Source organism: Nothoprocta perdicaria, unplaced genomic scaffold (genome assembly GCF_003342845.1).
Source record: "Nothoprocta perdicaria isolate Ctin4 unplaced genomic scaffold, notPer1 scaffold_112, whole genome shotgun sequence".
In the NCBI taxonomy this organism is placed as follows: domain Eukaryota; kingdom Metazoa; phylum Chordata; class Aves; order Tinamiformes; family Tinamidae; genus Nothoprocta; species Nothoprocta perdicaria.
Window position 1 is genome coordinate 1545513 of NW_020454228.1, and position 26213 is coordinate 1571725.

Consider the following 26213-nt stretch of genomic DNA (forward strand, 5'->3'; position numbering starts at 1 on the left):
TGTAAGCACAGTGGGAATGGTCATAATGACAAGCACTTGACTGTGAAACTCCAAAAATTCCGGCCAAGAACTGAAAATACAGCATGGAAGTTTCTTTACACTCAGAGATGTAAGGATCAGAAGTCAATTCATATTTAGAGAAGAAAGACTAAGCACCATTTCAATCATGTAATGTTCACTTTGGGAAGGTATCCCTGCAAGAGGGCGTCCACCTTATCTGAATACTAACATGTAAGCATCAGTAAGCTTTAACACTTAACTCTTCTACGCTAATGTATTTTAAAAAGAATATGATTACTAAAAGAGTAAGTAGTTCATCAGCTTCACGATGAGTTACCATGGATCCCTGTATATATTCCTCAAAATACTGGAAGTATAAGTCAAAATTGTGATATATATTTTATGCTAAAGAGAATGAAAAGCAGCTATCTTAAAAATACAAATTTTTACACCAATAGTAATAATAGAATGGCATCTTTAAATGGTATTGTGTGTAAATGTAGGGGCATTTGTCAGGTGTCAAGTAACATAAGTGACATAAGTCTAGAAAGAATAAGCAAATATACAAGGGAAGCATTTGGACATCAAGACACTCACAGCACTCAAGTCAAACAGAATGTGACATCTTAAAATAAGTTGCGTGCATCCTGAACAGAAAGACATGGTCTCTGCTGTCAGCTTCATCAAAATTAAACTGCAGTCAGCTGAAGTACAGAAAGACAACCAGAAAACAACACCTAAACACAAAATTTCTAACAGGGGCATGCATGCACAAAGAGAGAGAGAAAAGAAAGTGATGTTTCATTTGATTAGAGCAAAGTATGCTTTAAAAAAATCTATTTATGGTCAAGTGTGTGGAGAAGATAACATGCAGTTTATTTTTATAATATCAAGAGCACAGATAAGTATGTGTAGCATACGTTATGAGCACATATGGGTATTTCTGAACGACTATTCTACTTATTTTTTAATATACTAACACACTCAGCTACCTTAAAAGAGTTGGCATTAATGCATGTAATGACTGTTATTGTGGAAAATGGGCATTCTAGCTGGCAAAGGGGATAATTGTAACATTTAAAGGCTAAAGAAAATAAATATTTAAAGTCTAAACAAAATAAACTGTTCCTTCATCATTCCCAAATTTCACGGAAAGCTTCTAACAAATTCAGAAGTGGTCTTACAATAAAAGCTCTTTTTATAAAAGGGCTCAGACATAAATTTAGAAAAATACAATAAGAACTTATTGGATAAAATATCCATAACTATCACCACGAATCCCAAAATACGTTAAAGACTATAACTGAAACTATTCTTTTCATCAAGAAGGGAATATTAAGAAAACACCTACCATGCATACTCCATTCAAAAATGCGACTAAAAACAATGACTGCAAACAAGGCAGTGTGTTTCTTCTGCCAGGAACCTAGAGACAGGCGAACCTCTCCTGGGAATGGCAGCGCATTTTAGGTGACAGACAACCGAGCAGTGATCAAAGAAGTTCCCCTCTGCACACTTGCCCACTGTGTGAAATATGTTGAGAGCTACAACCGCAGGCCTCTAACATATGAATAAAAGGTTTTGTGGGGGGCGCTCTTTTCAGCGGTGGCCACTGATAGAACTAGGGGAAATGCCCACACACTGAAGCACCAAAAGTTCTTAGGAACTTAGGGAAAATTTTCCTGACAGTGAGGGTGGCGGAGCCCTGGAACAGGCTGCCCAGAGAGGTTGTGGAGTCTCCTTCTCTGCAGATCTTCCAAAATCTGCTTGGACGCAGCCTCGTGCCATGTGCTCTGGGTGACCCTGACCTAGATGACCTCTAAAGGTCCCTTCCAATCTTATGGATTCTGTGATTCTATGGAAGCAAAAGGCCACATGCCAACTCCTATGCCTAAAAGCGATGGATATTTTAAGTTATTAAACAACTGACAAAGAGAAAGAAGGGTAACACATCCTCAAAGTAACTCTGAATAAATAAAAATGTTGACTTTTAAAACACAGCAGGTGTAGAAAAAATATAAAAATATTTCTGCAAGTGAATTTTGTTTTACAAAAAAATATTTTGCAAAAAATAGTATTGCAACTGAAAAGTAATTTTCCTCTGAGTAGGACCATTAATTTTTCTCTAATAAGTAGAGAGGTTCAGACAACTGAAACGGATAAAGTTATACATGCTCAGGTTCATTAAACACAGGATGGAAAATTCAGCCTGTCAAAAAATCCTTAGGGATTTCCCGCATACAGAAATTCTACCTGGACAGCAAGCACTGTTGATGTGTCTGTCAAAATGAAGTTCATGTTAATTTAAATAGTAAAACTGATAAACAATTTAATAAATTTTAATATCAAGAAAACATTAAAAGAAAGCTATTTGCAATTCTGAATCATAATCAAAATTTCATACCATTCCCCAAAAGTGATCTAGGATTTTCCTTAAAAGTACAGATGTTTATTAAAAAGACATCCTTCTTTATAAAAAAACATAAGTGAAAGAATTGAGAGCATCCAAATCAGGTAAGGTAACTACATGAAAAAGTACATTAAAAACAATATTTCTGGTTCTGACATACCAAAGTTTCACCTTTAATCTTAATTTTGCCCCTGTCTTTTAATTTAGTGCTAAGACAGGGCAATCAGAAGCATTTTTATGTATAGTTAGCTATATACTTTGTCACTATTTAACTTCTCCTTTGCAAGGTTCTCTCTCAGCATTCTTTTATTTCTAGTGTTATTCTGGAATATTTACTTTCCTTGCATCAGCACTAGATACAGTGAAGGGATGGTTTTCTGCTGCACACAGGGCAAGGTCCCCATACTACTCCTAGTCAGAATCTTCCCCCTTAGAGCTGCAAGGGCTACCTGAGGTTGTATCCCGCTCCATGGTACAAATAAAAGTAAGTCCCTTCTGAGTCACTGATTCCCAAAACAAAGCTCTCCCACCCCGCGACTTGTACAACATTCTTTGCTCCTTATATGCAATCTAGCACTTACCTGCATTAAAATGTGTTACTTAGGTTAAGGCAGTTTACAGGGGGATCCCACTCACTACCAACTGAGCTGCCAACACGGGTGCTTTTTGGTTGCAGAGGCAGGGAGCCTTGCAGCTGCAGTTCTGTTCCGGCCTACTGCTGTTGAGGACAGCAAGCTTGCTCGGTGCTATCAAGTGATTTTGAACGGATGACTCAGTGTTGGCACAGCTCCTCTGCTCATATACATAATTTCCTTTTCCTCCCCTCCCTGAAGCCAGGAAGTCTCCGAGATGCAGTTCTTTTCTAACTTGTTATGAATCTAGAGTGACTTTGCAGCATGACCTGAAAAAACAGTCTTCATGAATTACGACTTCAGAGGGAAAAAGGGGCCTACAAATGGGAAATCCCTTATTTTTACCTTCTCTGCCAGGCCATGGAGGAATCTTTATCAAGGTAAAACTGGGAGTTAAAGAATGTAGAGGCGTGAGCCACCTCGCTATTTCTAACACCTCAGTCACGTTCTGCCTAGTGCTATCTCCAAATTCATTATACTCCTACCTCTCTTTCCTTTGAAAGGCAAATTTGATCACATCCTACAAATATTTCAACCTCCCATGACTTCTGAGCAGCACAGGTAAACCACGGAATAAAAGCATTTCTAATAAATATTCATGATTTGCACTGAACTTCAGCCCCTAGAAAGAACTAATAATTCCTTAAATGCTTGTAGGGTTCTTCTGGTAAATTCTAGTTAACATGGATAGTTAGAGAGAAAAAAAACAGCTTTGCGGAATTTATAATTTTGTTTCTTTCTGAATGTGATTTAAAAAGTTACACTTTCAAAAAGAGTAGAAAAACTCTGCTTCAACCAACATCAAATCACTCCCTACAGGTGGCACCTGCTGCTTTAAGTCAGTGGAAGCAAGATTTTCCTAAGCAAACTCTGTTTGCCAATGTTTAATTTCAACTTTATTTTATTGTTAAATAAATAACACAACACAAAGCAGTGAGTTGAGATAACCAAAAGGAAGCCCTGCATTTATGCCCTCGCTCTGCACTCCGGGGGCCTTCAGCTCTTTCCACTCCTGCCTTCCTAGCGCAGCCCAAGAGCTTCGAGATGTTGGCAGACGCCCGTGTCCACATGTGCCCCAGGTAGCCAGATCACTCACGGATGACGACTGCAGCCCTGGCCATGGCAGCCACCTCCTCCTGTCCTTTCGGGGTGTTACACATGAGGCAAGTTAGGGAGTTTGTCCCTCCTGTCCCAGGGCACTGAGTCAACAGCTAAATTGGGACCCGTTGGCTAAATGTGGGCCAAGGTGGGAAAAAGTTCATTTCGAGGAGAGAAACTTGTCTGGGATCAAACTCTTCTCAGTGGCAGCCAGTGACAGGACAAGGGGCATCGAGTATAAGTCAAACACAGGCAGTTCCGTCTCCAGGTGAGGAGGAACTCTTTTCCTGTGAGGGTGCCAGAGCCCTGGCACAGGCTGCCCAGGGAGGCTGTGGACTCTCCTTCTCTGGAGCTCTTCCAAACCCGCCTGGATGCCGCCCTGTGCCCCGTGCTCTGCGTGTCCCTGCTGGAGCAGAAAGGTTGGACTAGATGATCTCTAGAGGTCCCTTCCAACCTCGACCCTTCTTTGATTCTGTATGAAAAGCACCTGTAGAATTCAATACCACAGCCAGGACAGAGGAGTGAGTTTACTCCTTCCTTCCCTAAACCCTTGGGAGTGGCAGGTGGTATAGCAGGTAATGCTGAGGAATTCCTGCAATCATTTTACAAGCCCGTCATTTTAAAAGTCTGTCACCAAAAATAAAAAAAAAAAATTTAAAAAAAGGTGTTTTATAATGCATTTCTCTTTTCATCAAATACCACAGAATTATCTCACGAACTAGTCTCTGCATGTCAGCATTGGAAAAAATACTCAGAATGGAATTTGCACTTCCCAGTAACGTTGACAGAAGTTTTGCTCCTACTTTGTAAACACAGATACTCAGGAGATTTGCAACTCAAAAACAGCTAGAAGGTTTTTAAAAAAAAAACTAAAAACAAATTAAAAGAGCTCTTTTTTTAAAAGGCATGAATATATTCAGGATTAATCTATGAAGCTATGATTATTTTTATTTCAATAATGGCCTAAAACTTAGCCGTCTGAAAATGGCTAGTTTGCACATAGCTATAAACTGTACTGTCTAGCAGATCATTGAAGACAATACAGAAAAGCTGCTATAAGCAGATAATGTCTCTTTATTTTTTCTTCTCGTTTCTAAGAAACACAATTTACCTTGTCTGTGGAAAAAATAATAATAATAAAAAACCCTCTATCTTCCAGGGTTCTGAGTTTTTAGGTGTTAATTTTACAGAGTTTACCTGCACACACTTACCCCACGTTCTGTTGTTCTGCCTGCAAGTCCTGTTTTAGTGTTTCAGTTACAGCAAGCAGATTTAATTTCTGTTTTTAGCAGCTATTGCAAAGTGCGAACCAGAATGTTGACTAGGAGATGTTAAATTACATCCCTTTTATTTATAGATCAGTAGATTTGCATCACCTAAGGGACTAGGCCACTATACAGGAGCATGGAAGAAAATTTTTGCACCGAGAAGTATTTGCAGACTTAAAAGGAGGAGAATCATAAAAATTCCAACATTTGAGTTTTATACATAATGCCCTGTTAAAATGCACATTTACGTATGCTGTTAAATAGCTCAGGATAAACTTAGAAAAAAACTTTTACATGTGATCATATGCTTAACAATGAGACAAACTGCACAGATTAAATACCTGCTATGACTAAATTTGCACTTTAAAGTTTAAATTACCATAGCTATTTACAACACAAGCGAAACTCTCCCTATTCTCAATACCACATTCAGAGGTAAATAAGATACAAGCCCCAACTGTCACTCCACAGATAACCGTGTTTTACCATTTAAAGTACTATATAAAAGAATAACTACTAAAGCAACCACTAAGCAATAATTTGAAAAATGCAAGCATTTTTTTTTTAAATTTTATTTTAATTAAAAACAGGCTAGCAGCTATAAGACTTAAACCACAACTATACTCAAATATAAATCTGGAGAAAATACAGTATTAGTAAGCTTTACAGCATTTTCAGAGAAGTTAAAAATTAAAAATCAATTAAGGCTGGATTATCAATTACTTTAGAAACTTCAGCATAACACAAGCAAAACATACAGCTTTCCAGTAAAACTAAACTACATTGCATTCAAGCAGCAGTGATCATAAAGCTCTAAAGACTAAAATCACTTAGAAACTAGAAGTTTAAGCCCTACTTGTACCAAAACGAACGTTTCCCTTATCTTTTTAAATAAGAAACTCAGCTCACCCGAACCGAACGAACGCGTAGAGCCAGAAACTTAAACATGACTAAGAAACCATGATGTTCAGATTTTCTGAGTGAGCGATCCTGAGTGCAGCGGGGAAGACCAGCCCTAGCATTTTTGCTGTGACCAGCTGTTCCGGCAATTAGAAAATTTCCTGTCAGGCAAGTCAGACAATTGAGGGGGGGTGGGGAGGGAGAAGGGGGGAGAGAAAAGGGAAAAGAAGAAAGAAAAAGAAAGAAAAGAAAGCCAAGGAATGGGCCTTTTTATTATTCTTTTTCTCTGTTAATGCAAAACTGGGCAGTGGTGGTACTCATGTTGCTGATGCCACAGTGCTCAGCACAGGAAACTTGGGTAGATCGCCTGATAGCAGCCTGCTGTTGCAGTTGATATTTATTCCGGGCTCCCAGGAAAGAACAAAAAAGACCAACATCTATTTCAGAAATCAAGTTACTTAGCAACGTAGTAGTAGCTGCTCAAAACAGCAACTCCTTGAAGTTTTACATGAGATATTTGTACTTCTACGAATTTTAGCTTAATCATACCAAGTATTTTAAGATCTCATAAATCACCACTTTCCAGACTTCAGCACAGGGAATGGGGCATGCTTAGATTTCATGACAACTTGTATTTACTGGAGCTGTTAAGAGGACCAAATTGACCTTGTGCATAGCCCTTTGAAATCCCTACACATAGAAAACACTACCCAGATGTTATGGAGGGTTAGGCCAAGACAGACCACAGATATTATTTGAATTGGATCAATTCTCCAGATTGTTCAAATGTCTGACTTACACACAAATATCATAATGCTCTTTAAAGATTTTTTTTTTTTTAAGAATAAAAACCAAGCTTTTTAAAAATGCTTTGGGGAAAAAAAATCCAAACTTATGTTTGTAGGAATTACAAGTCAGGCAATTATATTTAACAGTCAAAAGCAAAGCATACGTTTCTAATTCAGTCTATTTAGCACTTAAAATATTGTTCTGTTTAGTGACATAAATGCCTTTATCTTTTTTGACATTTATTAAAAGCACAGAATTAAATCCCCTGAAATTTGGTGCATGCTCTGGCAGAATATGCAGCAAGGCTGTTTTTCCTCAAGCAAAAAACAAAAGGAAATACATGCAGGTAAAGACAGAGTCAAGGACCCAGGCAAAGATGCTGCTCTAAACAGCTCCAGGTGATTGCATTTAGTGAACCTGCACCAAGGCAGATCCAAAGGGGAGCACTGCACTCACTGTTTCCCGTGTGATGGACATCAAACCGCCCTCTCCACCGCTCCTCCCTTGACTGGGTTCTACCTAATGCCTAGCTCTGTATTTCTTTTCAAGTCTGGATTACTGCAATTTCGTCAGGCTTTAATTCCTCTATGGGAGGCAGAGCTAATGATCTCTCCTTTCTGAAGTGAAACACAACGTGCTGCTTCCACTTCTATGCTGCTTTTCTCTACGGCGTCCTTGCTTGTCTACCATGCTGGTTTCTAACTTTGTCTTTAAAATCCGGTGTGCATTTTCCCAGCATAAGGGAAGGGCCTCTTGCCAAAACACAGAGCTGAAATAAAGACCCTCCCTCCCCAACCTTACGAGGGCTCCACAAGCTAGAACACACACCCCTCTCTACCCACTTCTGCCTTTCCTAGTACTTTTTTTTGTGTGTCTTTATGTCACATGCACCGGGAATGCTCTTCTGAACCCTATGTGTTGAACATGAAAAATTAGTAAAATTATATGGACATTCTGCAACTACTGCTACACCTTAGGCCCTGGGTTGCAATGCCCTCCTTACATTCCTGGGTATTACAGGCTTCCAAACAGCCTGTTCTGAAGAGGGGCAGCAGTAAAGCAGCAGGAAGCTCAATGACTCCATTTTTGTTTTGGGATAAACAAAACTTCCTGGACACAATAGAATTACTGCAAAAGAAGCACTTCTTTGGAGTACTTCATAAACAGTATAGAAATCACTTGAAATTTCCCTGTTTCAGTCTAACCCCACACACTACTTCCCCTTCAGAAACTACAGGTAAGTGAAGTACACATTTCACACGCCCGAGGCAAAACCAGAGATGAACGGTGGTACCTGCCAAGGCCCGAGGCGCTTCAAGTCGCTGCCCTGCTCAGCCTCCCACTGAGCTCACGAGCCCTGGAACAGGCTGCCCAAGGAGACTGTGGAGGCTCCTTCTTTGGAGATCTTCCAAACCTGCCTGGAGGCCACCCTGTGCCGCATGCTCTAGGTGTCCCTGCTAGAGCAGAGGTTTGGAGTAGATGACCTCTCGAGGTCCCTTCCAACCTCAACCATTCTGTGATCCTGTGAGTGCAATGCTGGGCACCCCAGGCGTGACTGTCCCCCTGCACCCGCTGGGTGAGAGAAACTGCTCGTGCCCTGGCAGAAGGAAGGCCGCCCGGTTCCCAAGGCGCACTGCCAGCAACCAGAAGCACGACACGCATCCTACACAGCCTGTGCCGAGAGGCTCGGAGGCCAGAGCTTGCCCATTCACGCTTGCCTTTGTGAGAGGAGGAGACAGCTTAGAGGCCAGCGATCCCCACCAGGGAAGCTCACGATAAAAAGGACAAGCTGCTCTGGCAAATTGCTCCTCTTACCTTGAGGTCTCTGATAAAGATTTGCATAACCCACATTTATCAGGAAACGCAACACACAAACATACACACACAAAAGGCAAACATCCCAAATAAAAAAATCCCAATACATTTCCTCCTTCTGTAGAGAAATGCAAAGTGAGTTTATCTCCCATCTTTCCATTCAATAATTTCAATTTGGATGTTTTGAACTTACAGAGACAAGATTTCATCAGACTTCCATGTGGCAGCTTCCCTGGGGGCAGGGCTGCTGAGGGGAGGCAGAGGAACTCCCCAAGCAGTGCGGAACGTGCTCGAACCCGCGAGCTTCGCCTAACAAAGGTGCCTGCTACAGCTGGACACTCGCTGCCAGGCACAACCAACGAAGGCCCTCGAAGTACCAGGGGAGTGGAGAGACTCTCAGTGGAGAGACTCCACTGAGTGGAGATTAGTAGGGAGACTGACACGGTCTCCCAATAGCCTCAATGTGAGGGGCTTAATAAAAGGGGCAGTCCTTATGCTGCTAAACATGCCAGGCTCTGTAATGTGGATTAGCTTCAATTATTTAGGGAAAAAACACAAATAAGGGGTACACCTACAAGGAAGGAAAACTCTTCATTTGGTAAAGGTCAGCAGCAAAGAACAGAGATCCACTTTTTAGAGCCTTCAGAAGCTGGATAATACACTTGATAGCAGACTTGCCTGTACAGCCAAAGCGGCAAAACTCAATTAATCGCAGGGTGTGGCAGGTTCCATCTGCCCGTTTACAGCTTTTCAGGGCTACCATCTGTTTTCTCTTCATGTAACAAGTAAACTGTTTGACTTGTAGTGCTGCTTACGCTTCCAAATTACTCACTTTTCTGATCAAGACCCAGAAGTGTGCTGTACCCGAGACACCAAGCACAAAAGTAGCCGCTCATCGGAAATTCATTAGGAGTGAATAAATAAAGCCTTGGTGTGATCTTTCCACACACCTGAAGACAACTTGAAAAAATATTCCAACACTTGCCTTTTCCTCCTGGGACTGATATATGCAGTCACGTTTTAGATTTTTTTCAGCTTTGCATCGTTTATGAGGGTGCTGCAAATTCTTATGGAAGGACCACTAAATCCATCCTTTCAAAGGCAAGATACACGCGCTTCATCGCAAAAGTCTCACAAGCTGCAGCCCATCTCAGTGCTTTGGAAAAATACTGAGCTTACAATCTCATTCCATTGGAGAAAAAAGGTACTCTGCCTTTTACAGTTTCTAGAAGAATTGAGTATGGAGAAGGGAATAAATGCATTCAGTTTTTACAGACTCCAATTTTCAGTTTGCAAAACTTATTTGTTCAAGAATCAAGTTCCATTATAAAATATAATTAAATGCATATGTATGTATATTTATTTAATAAAATATGTTAGAAGGAATGTAAGAATTGTAAGCCAGCTCAAAGTCCTAGCTCAATATCTGTACTCTAGATAGAGAAAAAGAAACAATCTCACTTAGACCTTTTTCATTAAATAACCAAATTCTCCGCAGGTATTAACTAAAACTATGACTTATTATCTAGCAACAAACATGGTGTTATACCAAATTATGTAATATCATGGATTCAAACAATTGCTTTGGTATGGCTGTAAAGAAAGCTCCTTCAATTTGTTTTCCACATAAACAGGTAATAAATCACTACACATTCTTCAATACAACTCTTCATCATCAGGGAGAGATGGCACCCACCTCACCAAGCAGCGCGCGTGTCTGCCTCCAGGTTGGCGAGCCTGGATAGGAGGCTTTTAAACTAAGAAAAATGAGGGAAAGGGGAGGTTATAGAGCCAGGGCAGTCAGCAAACTGTGGCTCCAGTCAGGATGTTGTCAGTGCGTGCACGCAACGAGGGAAACGTGTCCTGGACATGGCTATGGGGAATCCGCTTGCATTCCCGCTGGGAAACCTGCGGGCTCAGTTACCTCTCTGAAGTGCCTGTGCACTAACACAAGCGGCACCGGGAAGGAGCAAGCGGAATTAGAGATCTGTGTGCGGTTGAAGGGCCATGATCTCACTGCAATTAGAGACTCGGTGGGACAGCTCACATGACTGGAGCGCTGCCACAGAGGGCTATGTGCTTTTTTTGGAAAGACTGGCCGGGAAAACAAGGTGGTGGAGCTGCCCTGTATGTGAGAGAGCAACTGGGCTATATCAAGCTCTGTCTAGGGGTGGATGAAGAGCGAGTCAAGAGCTTACGAATAAGGATTAAAGGGCAGGCTAACATGGGTGACACCACTAGGGATATTTGCAACAGGCCATTTGATCAGGAAGAGGAAGTCACTGAGGCCTTCTACAGAGTGACGGAAATAGTCTTAGGATCATAGGTCCCAGTTCTCATGGGGGGGGGGCCCTCAATTAATCTGATACCTCCTGGAGGGAAAGGAAAGCTAGGCCCAAAGAGTCCAGGTAGTTCCTGCAGAGCATCACTGATAACTTATTGACACGGTGGTGGAGAAACCACTGAAGAGAGGTGTGCTGCTGCACCTGCCACTAACAAAGGTCTGACTGGAGACGGGAACACTGGGGAAAGCCTTGTCCACGGCAACCATGAGATGGTGAAGGTCAGGATCCTGCACGGAGGAAGCAGGGCAATAAGGAGGATCACAACGCTGGAGCAGAGCAAACTTTGGCCTTCCCACTTGGGGGAATTCTATGCTTTGGGGACATATAAGTAAGCGAGGTGGGGGGCTTAAGAAAGCTTGCTAATACTCAAGTATCACGTCTGCCAAGCTCTAAACTGGTGTGTTCCTATGAATAAAAGGTCAAGCAAAGTGGGCATGAGAGCTGCACAGATGAGAGGAATTCCTGGCAAAGCTCAAATGGGAAAAGAATGCAGGAAAAGGTACAGGGGACTCAGAAGCAATACAGGAACATCGTTAGGTGTTCTCAACCTTCATGGTAACAGAGACCAAGACCATTCAGAATTAAATCTGGCAAGGGGTGTCAAGGACACCAAGAAGGACTTCTTCAAATACATCAGTAGCAAAAGGAATACTAGGGAAAAAGTGGGTCAGCAGCTGAATGGGGTGGGTGCCCTGGTTACAAAGGGCACAGAAGAGGCAGAGTTACTTAATGCCTCCTTTCCTTCGGCCTTTATTGCTAAGGTCGGCCCTCAGGAAGCCCAGACACTGGAGACAGGAGAAAAATCTAGAAAAAGGGAAGACTTCCCCATATTTGGAGAGAATTAGGTTAGAGATAATTTGATAATTTAGGGAAACTAGACAGAAACATGGGATACATCCCCAAGTGCTGAGGGAGCCAGTATGTGTCTAGGTCATTCTCTATCATCTTTAAATGACATGGAGAACTGGAATGGTGCCTGAGGACTGGAAAAAAGCCAGTGTCACTCCAGTTCCTTAACAAGAGTATGAATGAGGACCAGACTAGACAGCCTCAGCCCCATCCCTGGAAAGGTAATGGAACAGCTCATCCTAAATGTTGACGCTGAGCAAAAGGAAGAAAAGTCGTCAATCAGGAATAGTCAGTACTCACTTACCAAGAGGAAATCACACTTAACCATTCTGATGACCTTCTACGATGGAATGACTGACAGGGTAGGTGAGGGGAGCATGGTGGATATTGTCTACCTTGACTTGAGCAAGGCTTTCAACACTGTCTCCCAGGAAATCCTCAGAGGTTAACTCAGCGTGGGCTAGATGAATGGATGGGGAGGTGGATTGGATATGGGCTGAAGGGCAGAACTAGCTCAGCAGGTTGTGAGCAGCAGCATTGAACCTAGTTGGAGATCTGCAGTTAGTGGTGCCCCTGCAGGGTTAGTATTGGGTCCTATCTTGTTCCACCATTATCAACCCATTTCCATCAATAACATGTATGAAGGGGAAAGGTGCACCCTCAGCCAGCTTGATGTTGATAAAAGTGGAAGAAACAGTGACACACCAGAAAGCTGTGCTGCTATTCAGAGAGACATAGACAGGCTGGAGTTTTGGGCAGAGAGGAACTTCAGGAAGTTCCACAACAGGAAGTGTGGGGTCCTGCATCCAGGAAGGAATCAGCTCAGGCACCAGAAACAGACTAGAGCGACTCTGCAGAGGATATCCTGGGAGTCATGGTTGACAAGCTGACCATAAGGCCAGCAATAGGCTCTTGTGACCAAGAAGGCTAATAGCATCCTGGAGTTCATTAAGTTGACTGTTCCCAATAGGTCAAAGGAGGTGATTTCCCCACCCTCTCTGCTCTGCCCTGGTGAGTACCTTGAGTATTGTGTCCCACTCAAAAAAGCTGAGAGAGAAGGACCCGATCGATCTGGAGAAGACCGAGAGGGGATCTTGTCAGTGTACTTAAATACCTTAAGGGAGGGTATTGTCAAGAGGATGGTGCCAGAGTCTTGGACAGTTCTCCTTGAATTTGAGGAAAAGCTTCTTGACTGTGACAGTGACAGAGCACTGAACAAGGCTATCCAGAGAGAAGGTAGAATTTCCTTCCCTGGAGATATTCAAAATCTGCCTGGATACAATCCTGTGCAAGATGCTGTAGGTGACCCTGCTTGAGCAGGGGCTTGATCTCCAGCAGTCCCTTCCAACCTTAACTGTTCTGTCATTCTGTGAACCTTACTGGCTTTATCTTAGGGGGTGTGTGTGTGTATACATATTTGTCCATTAATTTTCCATATGCTGTATAAGACCTGTGAATCTAATGTCAATATTTCTTTACAGTCCGAGATGTCAACTATTATACAGCAAATTACAATATTTTATGATTTTAAGGTCAACCAACATTTTATAGGTCTTTAATAAAACCTGCAGTGTGCCTGTGTGAACATATAAGCATGCATAACGGTCTATCATATCATATCAATGTGTATATAATGCCAACATTATATCTATTTACTGTCAAAGTAAGTTATTTCCTTAGATGAAAGAACTATATGCCTGCATGCCATGAATTATTTTACTAACCTATCTTGAAGCATTTTCCAAGATATTTTCCTGAGCCTTTTCTATTAGAACACTATCAGGCAAGACAAAGCACATTGTTTTCTTCTCTACTTATTGCAAACAGTTTTATTTCTCTGATTTTGTTAAGAAAAACCCAAACAGTTGTAAATACTTTCTTCTCCTTGTATTTCTTATATGACCTTTCGACTACCCACCAACTATAGTTTTAGTTAGGTAAGTTAAGTTTTTAAAATAGTCTCAACGACTGTCATGCTCCTGCTATTTTTTCCATCATACCAGTAGATTTTAATGAAATGCTTTATGATTTTGCTGTATTTAATACCAACTATGCTTTAATTCTACACATTTAAGACTTTAAACAGAATCCAACTTTTAACCCAGCATACAAGAAACAACGTCAGATGCTCTAAAACTAATCAGCCTTCCCAATAGGAGGTAGGCTTTATTTTTTCATCCCAGTTACTTGTGTTTTTTTTTATTATTATTATTATTATTAAATAAAATACAGGCAGGAAGAGGTCAAAAGTAATCAAGTAACCAGCAGGCTGTGCAGATCACTGAAGAAATGTATGCAAGGTGATCTATAACTTAAAAAAAAATGCTGAAAACAACTTTTCACAGATTCTTGGAACTGAGTGTCTTTGTATCTTCATTAATCATGCTCAAGCCAGTACAGCATGATGACATTGCAACAGCAGGAGTGTTTAAACAACAGAACTGAATCCAGGTATGAGAACAAAAGAACCAACGTGGTATGCACAATATGCTCTTTACCTGTCTGAAAAATGGGAAGCTACTTGTTAGCCAGCTGCAGTTTCTGGCTAGCTTTAATCATAAGCAAAAGTACTAGTTCTTGCATCGCAGTTGCAAGAGCCTCAAACAATTTATATCTGGTCAATCTCTACGGAGACACAAGTAAACAAAACATTGGTAGGCAGCACAAGAATGAAAAAGGTAGCAACATAAAAGGCTTTAGATAACTCCCCCTCTCAGTATTTTTCACCTAAGTTTTCATGTTAGGTCAAGTTTCAGCCAGATGTTGTCTTTTTATGTTTGATTTCTGCTGTACCTAGATCAAGAGACAGATCAAATATAAAACGCTGACAGCAAGCTGTGAAGCCAGATACAGTCAGTATATTAATGGTAATAAAACTAAATCACTGAATGATTTCTCTTTTAAGAGCAGGACTTTGAACCACACAGGCTCTTAGACTCCTCAGAAACAGGCATACACAGGCATACAAAGCTATGCAACTCGCTTTGCAGTCCATCAACTTACTTTTGATCAAAGAGGATATAATTTTAGTAAATAAACAGACACACACACTCTACAAAAAATAGCTATAAGGTGAAGCTACAGACTCAAAATAAGGTATGTCATATGATGACACTAGTCAAAATAAATTAACAGGTGTTTCAGTTGATTCACTGCTGTTACCAACATTCTAATTAAACTTAAAAGCTTTCCTGAAAAAGAGATACAGCAGTTCAAAAGCACTGCAGATAAGTACGATAGTCTACATGGCAAACACCAGAACAAACTGTTTTTTCACTCTGTGTCACAGACAGCAGAGCCTTGCTTCTGCAAGGAAGAATCTAAAATTTTCATATAATGCAGGCTTGCAATCTCCAAATTTTCATGCTAGTCTCTTCTGCTTAAGAACAACATCTATTATTGATACATATTATACATCTATTATTTTTATATTAAAATAAATATTTATTAATTTATTTATTAAATGTGGTAAAGGCAACTCCACTCAGCATCTCAACTGGCTTTGTCCCCAGCTTTAGCTAAGGGAACCCTGGATGGCTAGGAGTCATACAGAGTTCAGCATCTTCTATGCAAACTGCATAGAAGTGAACATGCGATACAACCATAGGAAATCTGATATATTTTACTTCAAATGTAGAGTTCTAGAAGTTTCACTTAATTGGCAAGACCTACTTACTGGCAAGTCAGCATGCACTGGCGGAAAAAAAGTAAACGTGAAGGCTGCCTTCACATCTGACAAAAAGCCACAGGCATCACCAAAAGAAACTGAAACTTACTGGCATCTTCACTTTACGGAGTTTTGTAAAATGCAGATTTGACATGAAGACAAGGAAACTATACAGACTGATAACTAGTTTTCTTGTCCATAAGCTTCTCTTTAGCAGTTCCTCCTATTCAAGAAGCGTAGGTTGATACGGCTTTTGAAATCACAGCTTCAGAGCCCTTCCTCACCCACTTCTACAATTAATAGATGGTAAAAATTAATACATATATGAGGAAGGAGAAAAAAGATGGTTAGATACTCCACTTTTGTGTTTTTGCATTTATTTGCCAGTTCTGGTTGAGAGAGGTTGCTCAGCTTCTATATCTGTTCTAAAAAGCTCGGTGGCCTGGCTCGCAGCTCTCCTTACTTACTAGCAAGGACTGAACCACAGCACAAGTTCAACATCTACATTAACAGAATAGCATTGGCCTTCAGCTATGTCACCACTCTGAAAGCTTTCATGTGTGTCAGCAGTTAGCATATTATCTGAGCTGGGGGAGCATCTTAAATAACCAGCTAAACTGATACCTACAGCTGTCACCTTCAAGTAACTCCATACCAACAGCTACAGAGTCTTGCTAGTTCTGAGCTGATAAACAGAAAATCTCTTCATTTCCAAATTAGGCAACCTAGCATCACAAGAGCATAAAGGTAATCCACAGAGAGAAAGACTTAAACTACTGGCTTCAGTCAACCTGCTTTGAAGCCCACTCGAGAACAGCAGTGACATCTAAGACTTTTCAGTGAGAAGTCCAGAAAGAGGACCCAAAACTTATCTTGGTTCTGCATCATCTTCACAATCTTTAGAGAAGGGAAAAGAAGGACTCTTTCAGGCTACTGAAGAATTATGTATATATTCTATTTTTAACCAGGTCAAGAAGGAAAAGAAAAAGTGACTAATGCTGACAACAAAATAGCACAGAAAGACACTGCCAAGAAATCTGTCTGGTAACTATGGCAGTGCAGAAAAACAGAGGTGATAGCTTTTCCGCTTCTACTTTGATATGTGAAGTGTAACAGTAGCTGTCACTCAAAGAAACACATCTCATGCAGTAAGCGCACATGCGTGTACACAGGAATCTGGGAGGAATTTAACCACAAGAGAATCAGTTGTTGTGACACGACCATGGCTGAAGTCTGCACTGTTAATGAGGCACACTTTGGAACTTGCAGATATAAAATATTCTCATCTACGCCCCGATGAGACTAACAGAAAACAAGACATATGCTTTGCTCACTGATAGTGGAACAAATGTTTAGTAGAAGAGGACTATCTATTTTTAAAGTTTTCAAGGTAAGAGGAAAGGAACTCAACTCCCTCCCCTCTTCAGAAATGTGAGCCAGTCACATCTTGCTATCAAATTTTCTCACTCCCCCATACCAACTCTATTTTCTACCATGTTTAGCTTTATGTCAATAGAAAAGTCTGCATCATACTGAAAACACTGTGGAAAACATCTAAGTTCTTTTGGATCTCAAAGCAGAGAAGAGCCGGTGACAAAGAGCTTCTTGGAACCATCAGGATCCTACGTTACACCTTGCAACGTAACTGAAGCAAGAGGAAAGAGACAACCTGCCTGCCAAATAAGTGACATTAATGCATCACAACACAGTACTGCACATTTCTACTATGCCCACCATATACTCACAGTTTGTGGGTTGATATCATCTTCTCCCATTGGTTCATCCACAATTTGCTGTCCATTCTGTAGAAAACATCAGACACACAGCAAGTTACTAGAAACACTGAAACCAACGACAGAAACGTGTTGCAGATATGCTTTTACAGCATGCTTTTCTACAGCATCAGGAGCTCTTTTTCTCCAAACTCCAAAAATTAAAGAACAAAAAAGCAAACACAGAAAACAGGTACACTGCTGACACTACAGTGACACTTAGGCCGATTCTCATGCGTTATCAAACTGGACCAAATCACAGCAAGAGATATCCAACACACTGAGGCTTTGGAGGCCCCACTACTACACAGCCAGACATTGTTTCCCACTATATAATTACTACAAAAAAGGCAAACCTGACAAAATTTGACAGTAAAATGCCACAAAGAACACAAAAAATGGATTCTTTTCAAGACCAACATCTTACATGGCACTACTCAGCCTCTTCTCTGCAATGACTACTTCAGGAGCATACATAGCCATGGCACATCCTCATAAAGCCTTAAGTACAGCACTTAAGGCTGCTGGCTATTCTTTGAAAAATAATTACCTCCTGTATTTTCTTAATAATGACTCTAGAAGGCCATAAGGAAACAGGCTTTCAAATATGAAGCTTCAGCACAGTGGTTAAAAACAAACAAAACAAACAAAACCAAACACACACAAACATCAATTCCTTATTGGTCAATAAATGCTCTCTTTGTTGTTTCTCAGTTGTACTTGGAGAATCTCTAGAAGGCATTTTTCCCAGAAAAACTCAAAATGACGTCACTTATGTAACTTACTAGAACTCATTTGTTGGGGGTGGGAGGGAGAGGGGAGCAGTCGTGGTACAGCTTAATTTGTGAAGTGCAGTAAGGGATTACCATACATCAAACATGCAATTTAATTAGAATTCAATTCAACTGCCATCAGAAACAGAAGAAAAAAATATCAAAAGCAATTACCATGTGTTCCTCTACTACCGAGGGCAGAGTGTTAGGTCATTTATGTATCATTTCCATAGAGAACACAAGGGCTAATGAATCTATTTTTGTAGAATTTAATCACTTAAAATATAAAAGCTTAATGAATATAAGAGCAGATAGCTTTTGGATGATGAAAAGGGAAAAAAAAAAGCTGCTAAGTAGGGTTCAAAAATTGATAAATGGGGCAGATTTCTGCATTATTCCACAATTGCCTTCCCAAGGTTCAGATTGTCAGCAGACTTCTTGTAGGGAACACTCAGCATATTTTTTTCTGTAAGGATTAATACAGTCTACTAGTTTGTAAGGCGCTGGATACACTTTCATACGAAACAGAAGATCTCATAGTAGATCTAATGGTACTTATAAATTCCGATCTTCAAATATGCCAAACATACTGAATGCTCAATCTCACATGATTATCACTTATCTACTCCAAGCTTTTTACTCTGTAGCTTTGGCTAAAAGACATAGCTAGACAAAGCTAGGTCACAAAAACCACAGATCATCCAAATATGACATCAACTTAAAAAGAAATGAAATTGCTGATTCTGTCTCCAGTGCAGTATTCACATCTCTCACCCTAATCACCTAGAAAAAGGTACTGGAGACTAGAAATCATTTTTCTGTGAGAAGAGACTAGTAAGAAACCAGCACTACCTATTATAGGTTACTACACTGGCCAATATTTTTTATACACTCTCAGAGTTAAGCGTGCTCATCATTAACCTTCCCCCAACTGTGAAAACAAGGTTTATTTAATAAGACAAAGTTAAAAAAAAAACTTCCTGTTTAATTTACTAAGACCTAAACTTTCGCATCTATAATTAAGCACAGTGACTATTCTATTCTTAAAAAGAAATAAAGTTAAACTAACAGTCAGAAGATCATAAAGCTAACAGAAATAAATGTTTCTAATGAGCTCATTTACAGAATACCAAAAAGCAACACACTTTGCCTTTTCCTAAGTCTACGGCATATGTTTAAATTAACATTGATACTTTAGCTACACATCTCCATAGCCTATCCATGCCACAAGACAGCTTACAAAGTAACTTGTCAATAGGAAAACAAGGAGAAGGAAACATCAGAACAAACAAGACAAACAACTCTAACCTTAAAGGAGGATACAGTGTCCATCAACTAGCGATGGTCTCAGATAGAGGCCTGGAACACGGCACCCTGTGTCTCTGAACCACACATACGTTAACTGTGAGAAACACTGCTTCTTGCTATGACTACCATCCCGCTGGATAATAAAGTACATTAACTGCAAATGAAGCAAGAATTCACTAAACAAAGCTTGAAGTTCTTCCATTTGCTATTAAGGCAGCTGAAACATAGCTGAAAGCAGAAGACACTGTCAGAAGCTTAAGGAAAAACTCTCTCTTCAAAGACAAGATAGAGAGGAACACCTTAAAAACAAGCCCTAATCCTCAACCTCACCAACACTCTGTATTTTATTAGTCCACCAGAAAAAAAGCCTAACAAACTTTTGCATCACAAATGAAGTGTTCTGTGAAGCATGGTTCTCCTGTTTAATCTTGTGCCACTCGATAGTGCTTTTTCCCCTGCTGAATTATAAATTCCAAACACATGCACTAGGACTATGAACGAACTCATAGCCATAGGAACAAGCACATAGGTCTCGTGGCCACATCTGAGCCTCATCACTGGATTAGCAAGATCTATGTAAATAGTCTGCTCAAGCAATGATTATGCTAAAGAAGTCCCTGGATGGAAGAACCAGTTTTGCTTAGAACTGGCCACGCCACGTAAGGTAAAGAATATGTATGTATAATTTATGGTTTGTTGGTTTAAATGAAAAGCAGCTGCGCACTCAGATACTCTGCAAAGTTCATCACATGGTTGGTGAGTTAAGTTCTAAGGCCCAAAGGCTCACACTGGAAGAGGCCACTTTAAATCACAGTGGAGAAAGGAGGTCAGTGACAACCTTAAGAGGAAAGCTCATGGAGAAATGAGTTTGCTCTCGGCAGCTGTAGCCTTGCTCTAGCCACTAACTTGAACAGACTTGCCTCAATGAGACAGCAGATTGGGATTAGATGCAATGCATGCAGAAAAGGATAAAGCTCTATGTACTTCACATGTGCAGATTGGCCTAATTCAAAAGACAGACTCTGGCACTCTAACAATCCTTGCCTGTGCTCCCTTTCAGTGGTGAGATGTTAAGTAAAGACTGAAACAAAGGTTATTTCCAGTATTCTGTGTCCAAAAGCAGTGGGCATCAAAAACTGAGATAACAGCAGAACAGCTGTAGAAGAAATAATATAAAAATTGGTTCACAGCAAAAAGAAAGCGTCTGCTCACCCCCTAAACATGTCAGCAATCTGTTTGTGCCATGAAATAAATGTGAGCAGCCCTTATAAAAAGGAAGCTACGAAACCTTCCCCCAGCCCACCTGAATACCGCTTCCTACTCCCATTTCCAATGAATGCAGCCATGCTGTATTGTCCAGAAGTCGCACCCTGCCACCACATTTCACTAAACTGGTAGAAAGAAATACCCAAACACAGCTAAGTTCCTGATGTTTTCCTGAAGCCATGCGAAAAGAAAGATGAGAGGGATCCTACAAGCTCCCTGTTTGAGCATAAAACAAACATCAGAAAACCCACACCAGGCAGCTGGTTTACGCATGCCTCCCCTTATGAGCTTACATAACCTCTGACACAACAGTCACTGCACTACAAAACAGGAAATCAGGCTTCAGTATTTCTAGCTCTCAGAAACTACAGGTTCAATCCCACCAAACTTGTAGAATTAGTTCAGTTATATAATCTCCCTAGTGAAACTAAAATGCAGTTTAAGGTTGTTGTGTATGTCTTTTTTAATTCAGATCATTTTATTTTTTAATGCAATCCTGTAAATAACTGTATTGAGAGGAACCAAAGCTAGCAAGTAGTGGGATAGGTCTGGGCATTGATTTCACAAAGTTCTTTCTAACAAAGCAAATCTGATATATATCAAATTAAACCCTCTGTACCATATAATACATCAAGAAATATAGCCCACATTCCACCCACAAATCAATTAATCACTTTTTGGAACAAGAGAAACATCCTGCATTCTATGCACTTGAATATATATTTACCTACAGTCTCTCTGTCTTTAAAGTCACTTTTTTTTTTTTAATAAATAAAGCTCCAACAGATTCATCACAGCCTGGTAAGATCGCACTATTCTGGGCACTTGCAGAATAAACTCAGCATTTTCCTCACCTGTTCATCTGACTGGCACTCGGCCTACATACATATAGCCCCTGTATCCAAAATATATAACTTCAAGTTGCCATGACAGATGCTATCTCCTCATTGCAGAATACCTTACTGTAATAAAATTAGGTACTCGTTATCCCTATGACATTCTCCTACAGGTACTTCTACAGCATTAATTGAAATATTAAATGTATAACAGTGGGTTTTCTGTAATATTTTTCCTACCCCCTTTAATTTTACAGGTACTGTTACAGACAGTATACAATTGAAGCTTTTAGACTTAGATTACTATCTACATTCTCTTCACTAATCAAAGTCTTTTTAATTTTGTCTTACCTTGCTGAACTTTACTTCAGTTTTTATAGCTAGAGTTTCTTTTGCTGAAGGACATCAGTTTGGCCCCTAAACTTCATGAGACACCAACGCATATCTTTTCCCTTCTTCCCCCAAACCATCTCCGCTTTGTGTTTAGACTATTGCTAGACTATTTTGGGATGTTTAACTAGCCCTTATGCCAAATATTTTGACTTCCTCACCCGACGTTGTTTGTCAGTTATTTCAAGTCCCCTCATGAAAATGACACTTCCACTAAAAAATCTTAGCTTTTTCTAGTGATTAAAAATGGTCTTGAGCCTGTAAGTTAGTAACAAGTTTGCTTTCTGTTAGCACTATATTGAGTTTCCCATGTAACTGGTATTGTTTAAAAGAATTGAAAATTAAGATATAATAAAATGTTATGTTCTTAAACCTCGTAACAGGACAAAGCAAGAATTACGAACTGTACATCAATGCAGAATGATGTGTTTGAGCACGCAAGTAAGCAGACAAGATAAAAGGTCTGAATCATCTTATTTAAACACCAATACCTAAAAATTATAATATGCCAATGGTAAGTCTAACATACTGATTTAACTATGCTTTGGGATTATAATTAAATTTACTCAAATAATTTGAAAAGTTTTTCCCTGCTTATTCCTCATTTTGAGCTGTCAAACTTTCAGACTCGCACAGCGACTTTTAACATACTATTGTTATACTTAATGCAGAGTTCCTAAAAATGTGAACAAGCAGCTTAGTATTCAAAAAATATTTATTTCAAACTATACAAGAACTTTCGGTATTATTTATTTAGTCAACAAAACACCGATCATATGAAGATCTGCACACTTTCTTGTGTTTTCAAGCGGCTCTAAACTATTAGATAAGCTCCCAAAGCCATGCAGTGCTAAAACTGAGTAAAGCCCTAACGATGTTGTTGACTTGCTTCAAAGCAGCACTGAACACAATATCTCAACAGAAATGTTTTCATAGCAAACTGGCTGCTAGTAACATAAGGCACTTTGTGGAACTATATTCAGCAAAAGCCATTCCTACTATATACTGAGAGGTCACCCAGTGTATCTCAACATACCAAAGCAGGATCAGCTATTCCTACAATGTCAGTGACAAGACATCATGCCCAATCCCTTCTTAAATCTCCAATAATGGAGTTTTCACAACCTACTGAGTGCTAAACTAAAATATAAGGCTATAATAGGATCTGAATAAATGACTTAAGCCCTAACTCCCCAAGTATGAAGCCACAGACATCCAGAGCACTCACCTAAACCCTTACCTGATAAGCTTATTATATACCTAAGTAGCAGAAGTGAACTAACATTACCTTAGATTTCTTTAGCTGTTACCTCTCAACATTGTATATTCAACAGATTTTGAATATATCATGTTAAAAATAGTATAAAGGATTACAAATTTCAGAAAAACAAAAACAATTTTTATGAAACAGAAAATGACTACAACTATTTCTTTATATAAAAGACTCACTACAAATGCCCTCAATCACATGTAATTTATTATAACTTTTTAACTAAGGCAACTAATTTCTTTCTGCTCCATGTTAAGAAAAACAACAGGATACTCACACTTCTGCTTTATGTACACAAGTAACCTCAGATATAAGCCATTGATATGCAATTATTTAGGTACAAAGCCAAGGTCTCTTCAGTTAGGAAATATCTGGCCAACTTTTAACCTATCCATTTCCCAAGACCTAACCACATTACACTACCACCACCTTCTTACATAAAATGACTAAGAGTGCAGTTTACTGGCACAGCCGAGCTGCTGCTCCAGAGCAGTCCCCTCTACCACCATTCCTGCCTTGGCACTGACATTTGTCCAACCCTGTGGTAAGACAGGCCAGGAAGAGGGGAGGAAAATACCTCTCCCCCCCCAAAACACACTTGCCTCCCTCAGCCAGTTTAATCCTCTGAATTAACTCAGCTTAAAGTCAGACATGTACCATGGTAGTATCCGGGATGCCGGATATACAGCATCATAAAATTCTTTGTCCAGGCCAATAACTCTCTGTAGCTAAAACAAGCTCCAAACAACATATGTTCACTTGCTCAGGAAAGAAAGAGGAAAGGAAAATTTTCACTTAGCTCCCTGCCTACACTGCTGGCAAATTATTACACTCCACACAATTGCCCAGCAGCCTTAGAAAAAGAAAAGTCGCACCTCCTATTCTGTCCCTCCAACATAGAAGAATAAACATTATGCAGAAACCGCTTTAACATATCCAGGCTCTTGAAGCACACAGCAGAACAGAAGTTCCCTCTCTGCTTGCACACATTATCCTGTGAGGGACTCTATGGCACCTTGTGTCAACAAACCCGTTGGCAAGGCAGGGTTTTCCCAGGAAAGCAGGTGCACCCAATGCCTCCCGCAAGCCCAGGGCGCCGCGAGCCTGGCTGCAAGGCAGCGAGAGCAGCAAGGCTGTGCGCTGCGACTCCTCACACAGCAGGCAAGGGGCTATTATAAAAGACTCAAGGACATCTGTAAAATAACAACAATAATACTTTTTTAAAGGCTGTAGTTCAAGACTGAGGTCCATTAAACCACTACCCATTTACAGGCTTTTTGTAGTTTAGCTATTTTAATGAATTATTCTAAGAAAAGACACTGAGCTGTGGAGCAGCTCTACCTAATTTCCTAAGCTTCAGTATTTCCCAAGTTGACTATAAAACAGTTGTAAACTGCTGGAAGACAAGAGATAGAAGATACTTTATTAAATGAAAAATGAAAAAAAAATACCCTTAATATGCAGGTCCAAGTTCTAGAAGTAACTTTCTTTGGCAACCATCTTATATAATAATATTCACCATGTTCTAATTACATCAAAAAAATACTAACTTTCGAGCCTCCAAGATGAAGAAGTCCAACTTTAAGAATTAACTGAAAAAGGTAAGATTTTACCTACTAAAGGTAGGTTTTGCTGTACATTTTAAATCATTTTTCTTTATATATTCTGTATATGCTTAAATAGGAACCATTCTAACAAATTAACATGTTATTTTAAATGTTAATAGAACTGGAATCTTAGAATTTATGTTAGAAAACAGATGCAGACAATAGCAATTTATTTTTTTTTTTTTTTAAGAAGACACATGCCATGTTTTACACAGTTTCATACAAATTCTGAAAGAGAGGCACATTTCCTCCAGAAAGGGTAAACGTGGCTCTAGACCTACCGCAGGGGGCTCCTTCCTTCAAAAGGAGCATGTGGCAGGAGTTACTGGTGAGAAGGGGCTAGCAGCAACTTTGTGCTTCTGCTACCGGAGTCAGGCCCTGGCAATAGGGCCGATGCCCTCCCTCTAGAACAGGCCCCTTGGGCTGCGAGTCACTGAGCAGCACAGTCTCCTTCTCCCCATCTGCTGAACAGAATCCTCCCTCCCCCATTTCCAGGGGGGGAAAGCACTTAAATTCCAACTCAGACAATAAGGAAGCAAGAGAGAACATAATATTACGTACGCAAGCGCGACAGTTTGACGCTTGCAATAATCCACAGCTTCAGTTCTCCTGACCTTAAAAGATTCCCTGGAGAGACTCTAGCTTCTCCAGCTTTGTCAGTTAAATTAGCCAACCTGGCACAGTCATTAAGTCAGAAGAAAAACCCTGCAAAGTTTAAGCTGTTCTTCAGGTAAGAACAAAAAGTTTTACAGCTGGAATATTGTTATGAATTGTATTTGAAAGATAAAACAATGGCCTGAACAACTTCCTAGAGCAGCCAACTTTGCCCGTTGCCAGGGTAGGTTAAGCAATAAAGCTAATATTCTTTGCCGTGCAGAAATAATTAAAAATGCACTTTAGATTACAGTGATAAACTGCTCATTTCCAATGAGAAAAGAGCTACAGTTGATATAATGGATCACAATCAATACAGAAAAGACAATCATTCCTTTAAACATTTCAATCTGCTTATATCTAGTTTCAATAACATGCTCAGTTGTGAGAAATATCACGTAAGTTATGCTGAACAAAAATACATGCTTAGAGCTGCCAATATCCTAATGAAACTAATGAAGTAATTCAGAATGATGAACTGAGCATCTCACATAAGGAAGAGGTGAACTGGGAAACACAAAGCACCGAACAGGGCACAAAACACCCAGCAGTGCGACCCCCCCC

General features: G+C 40.1%; 1 protein-coding gene across 2 annotated transcripts in view; it reads right to left on the minus strand.

Annotated features, from left to right (window-relative positions):
* Positions 1-26213, minus strand: part of RPS6KA3 (ribosomal protein S6 kinase A3) — a 69271-nt gene that overhangs the window by 39214 nt on the left and 3844 nt on the right. For both annotated transcript variants that reach the window (XM_026051972.1, XM_026051964.1), the window contains exon 2: positions 17519-17575. In XM_026051972.1, coding sequence (XP_025907757.1) covers positions 17519-17575 — 57 coding nt within the window. The remainder of the gene's footprint in view (positions 1-17518; positions 17576-26213) is intronic.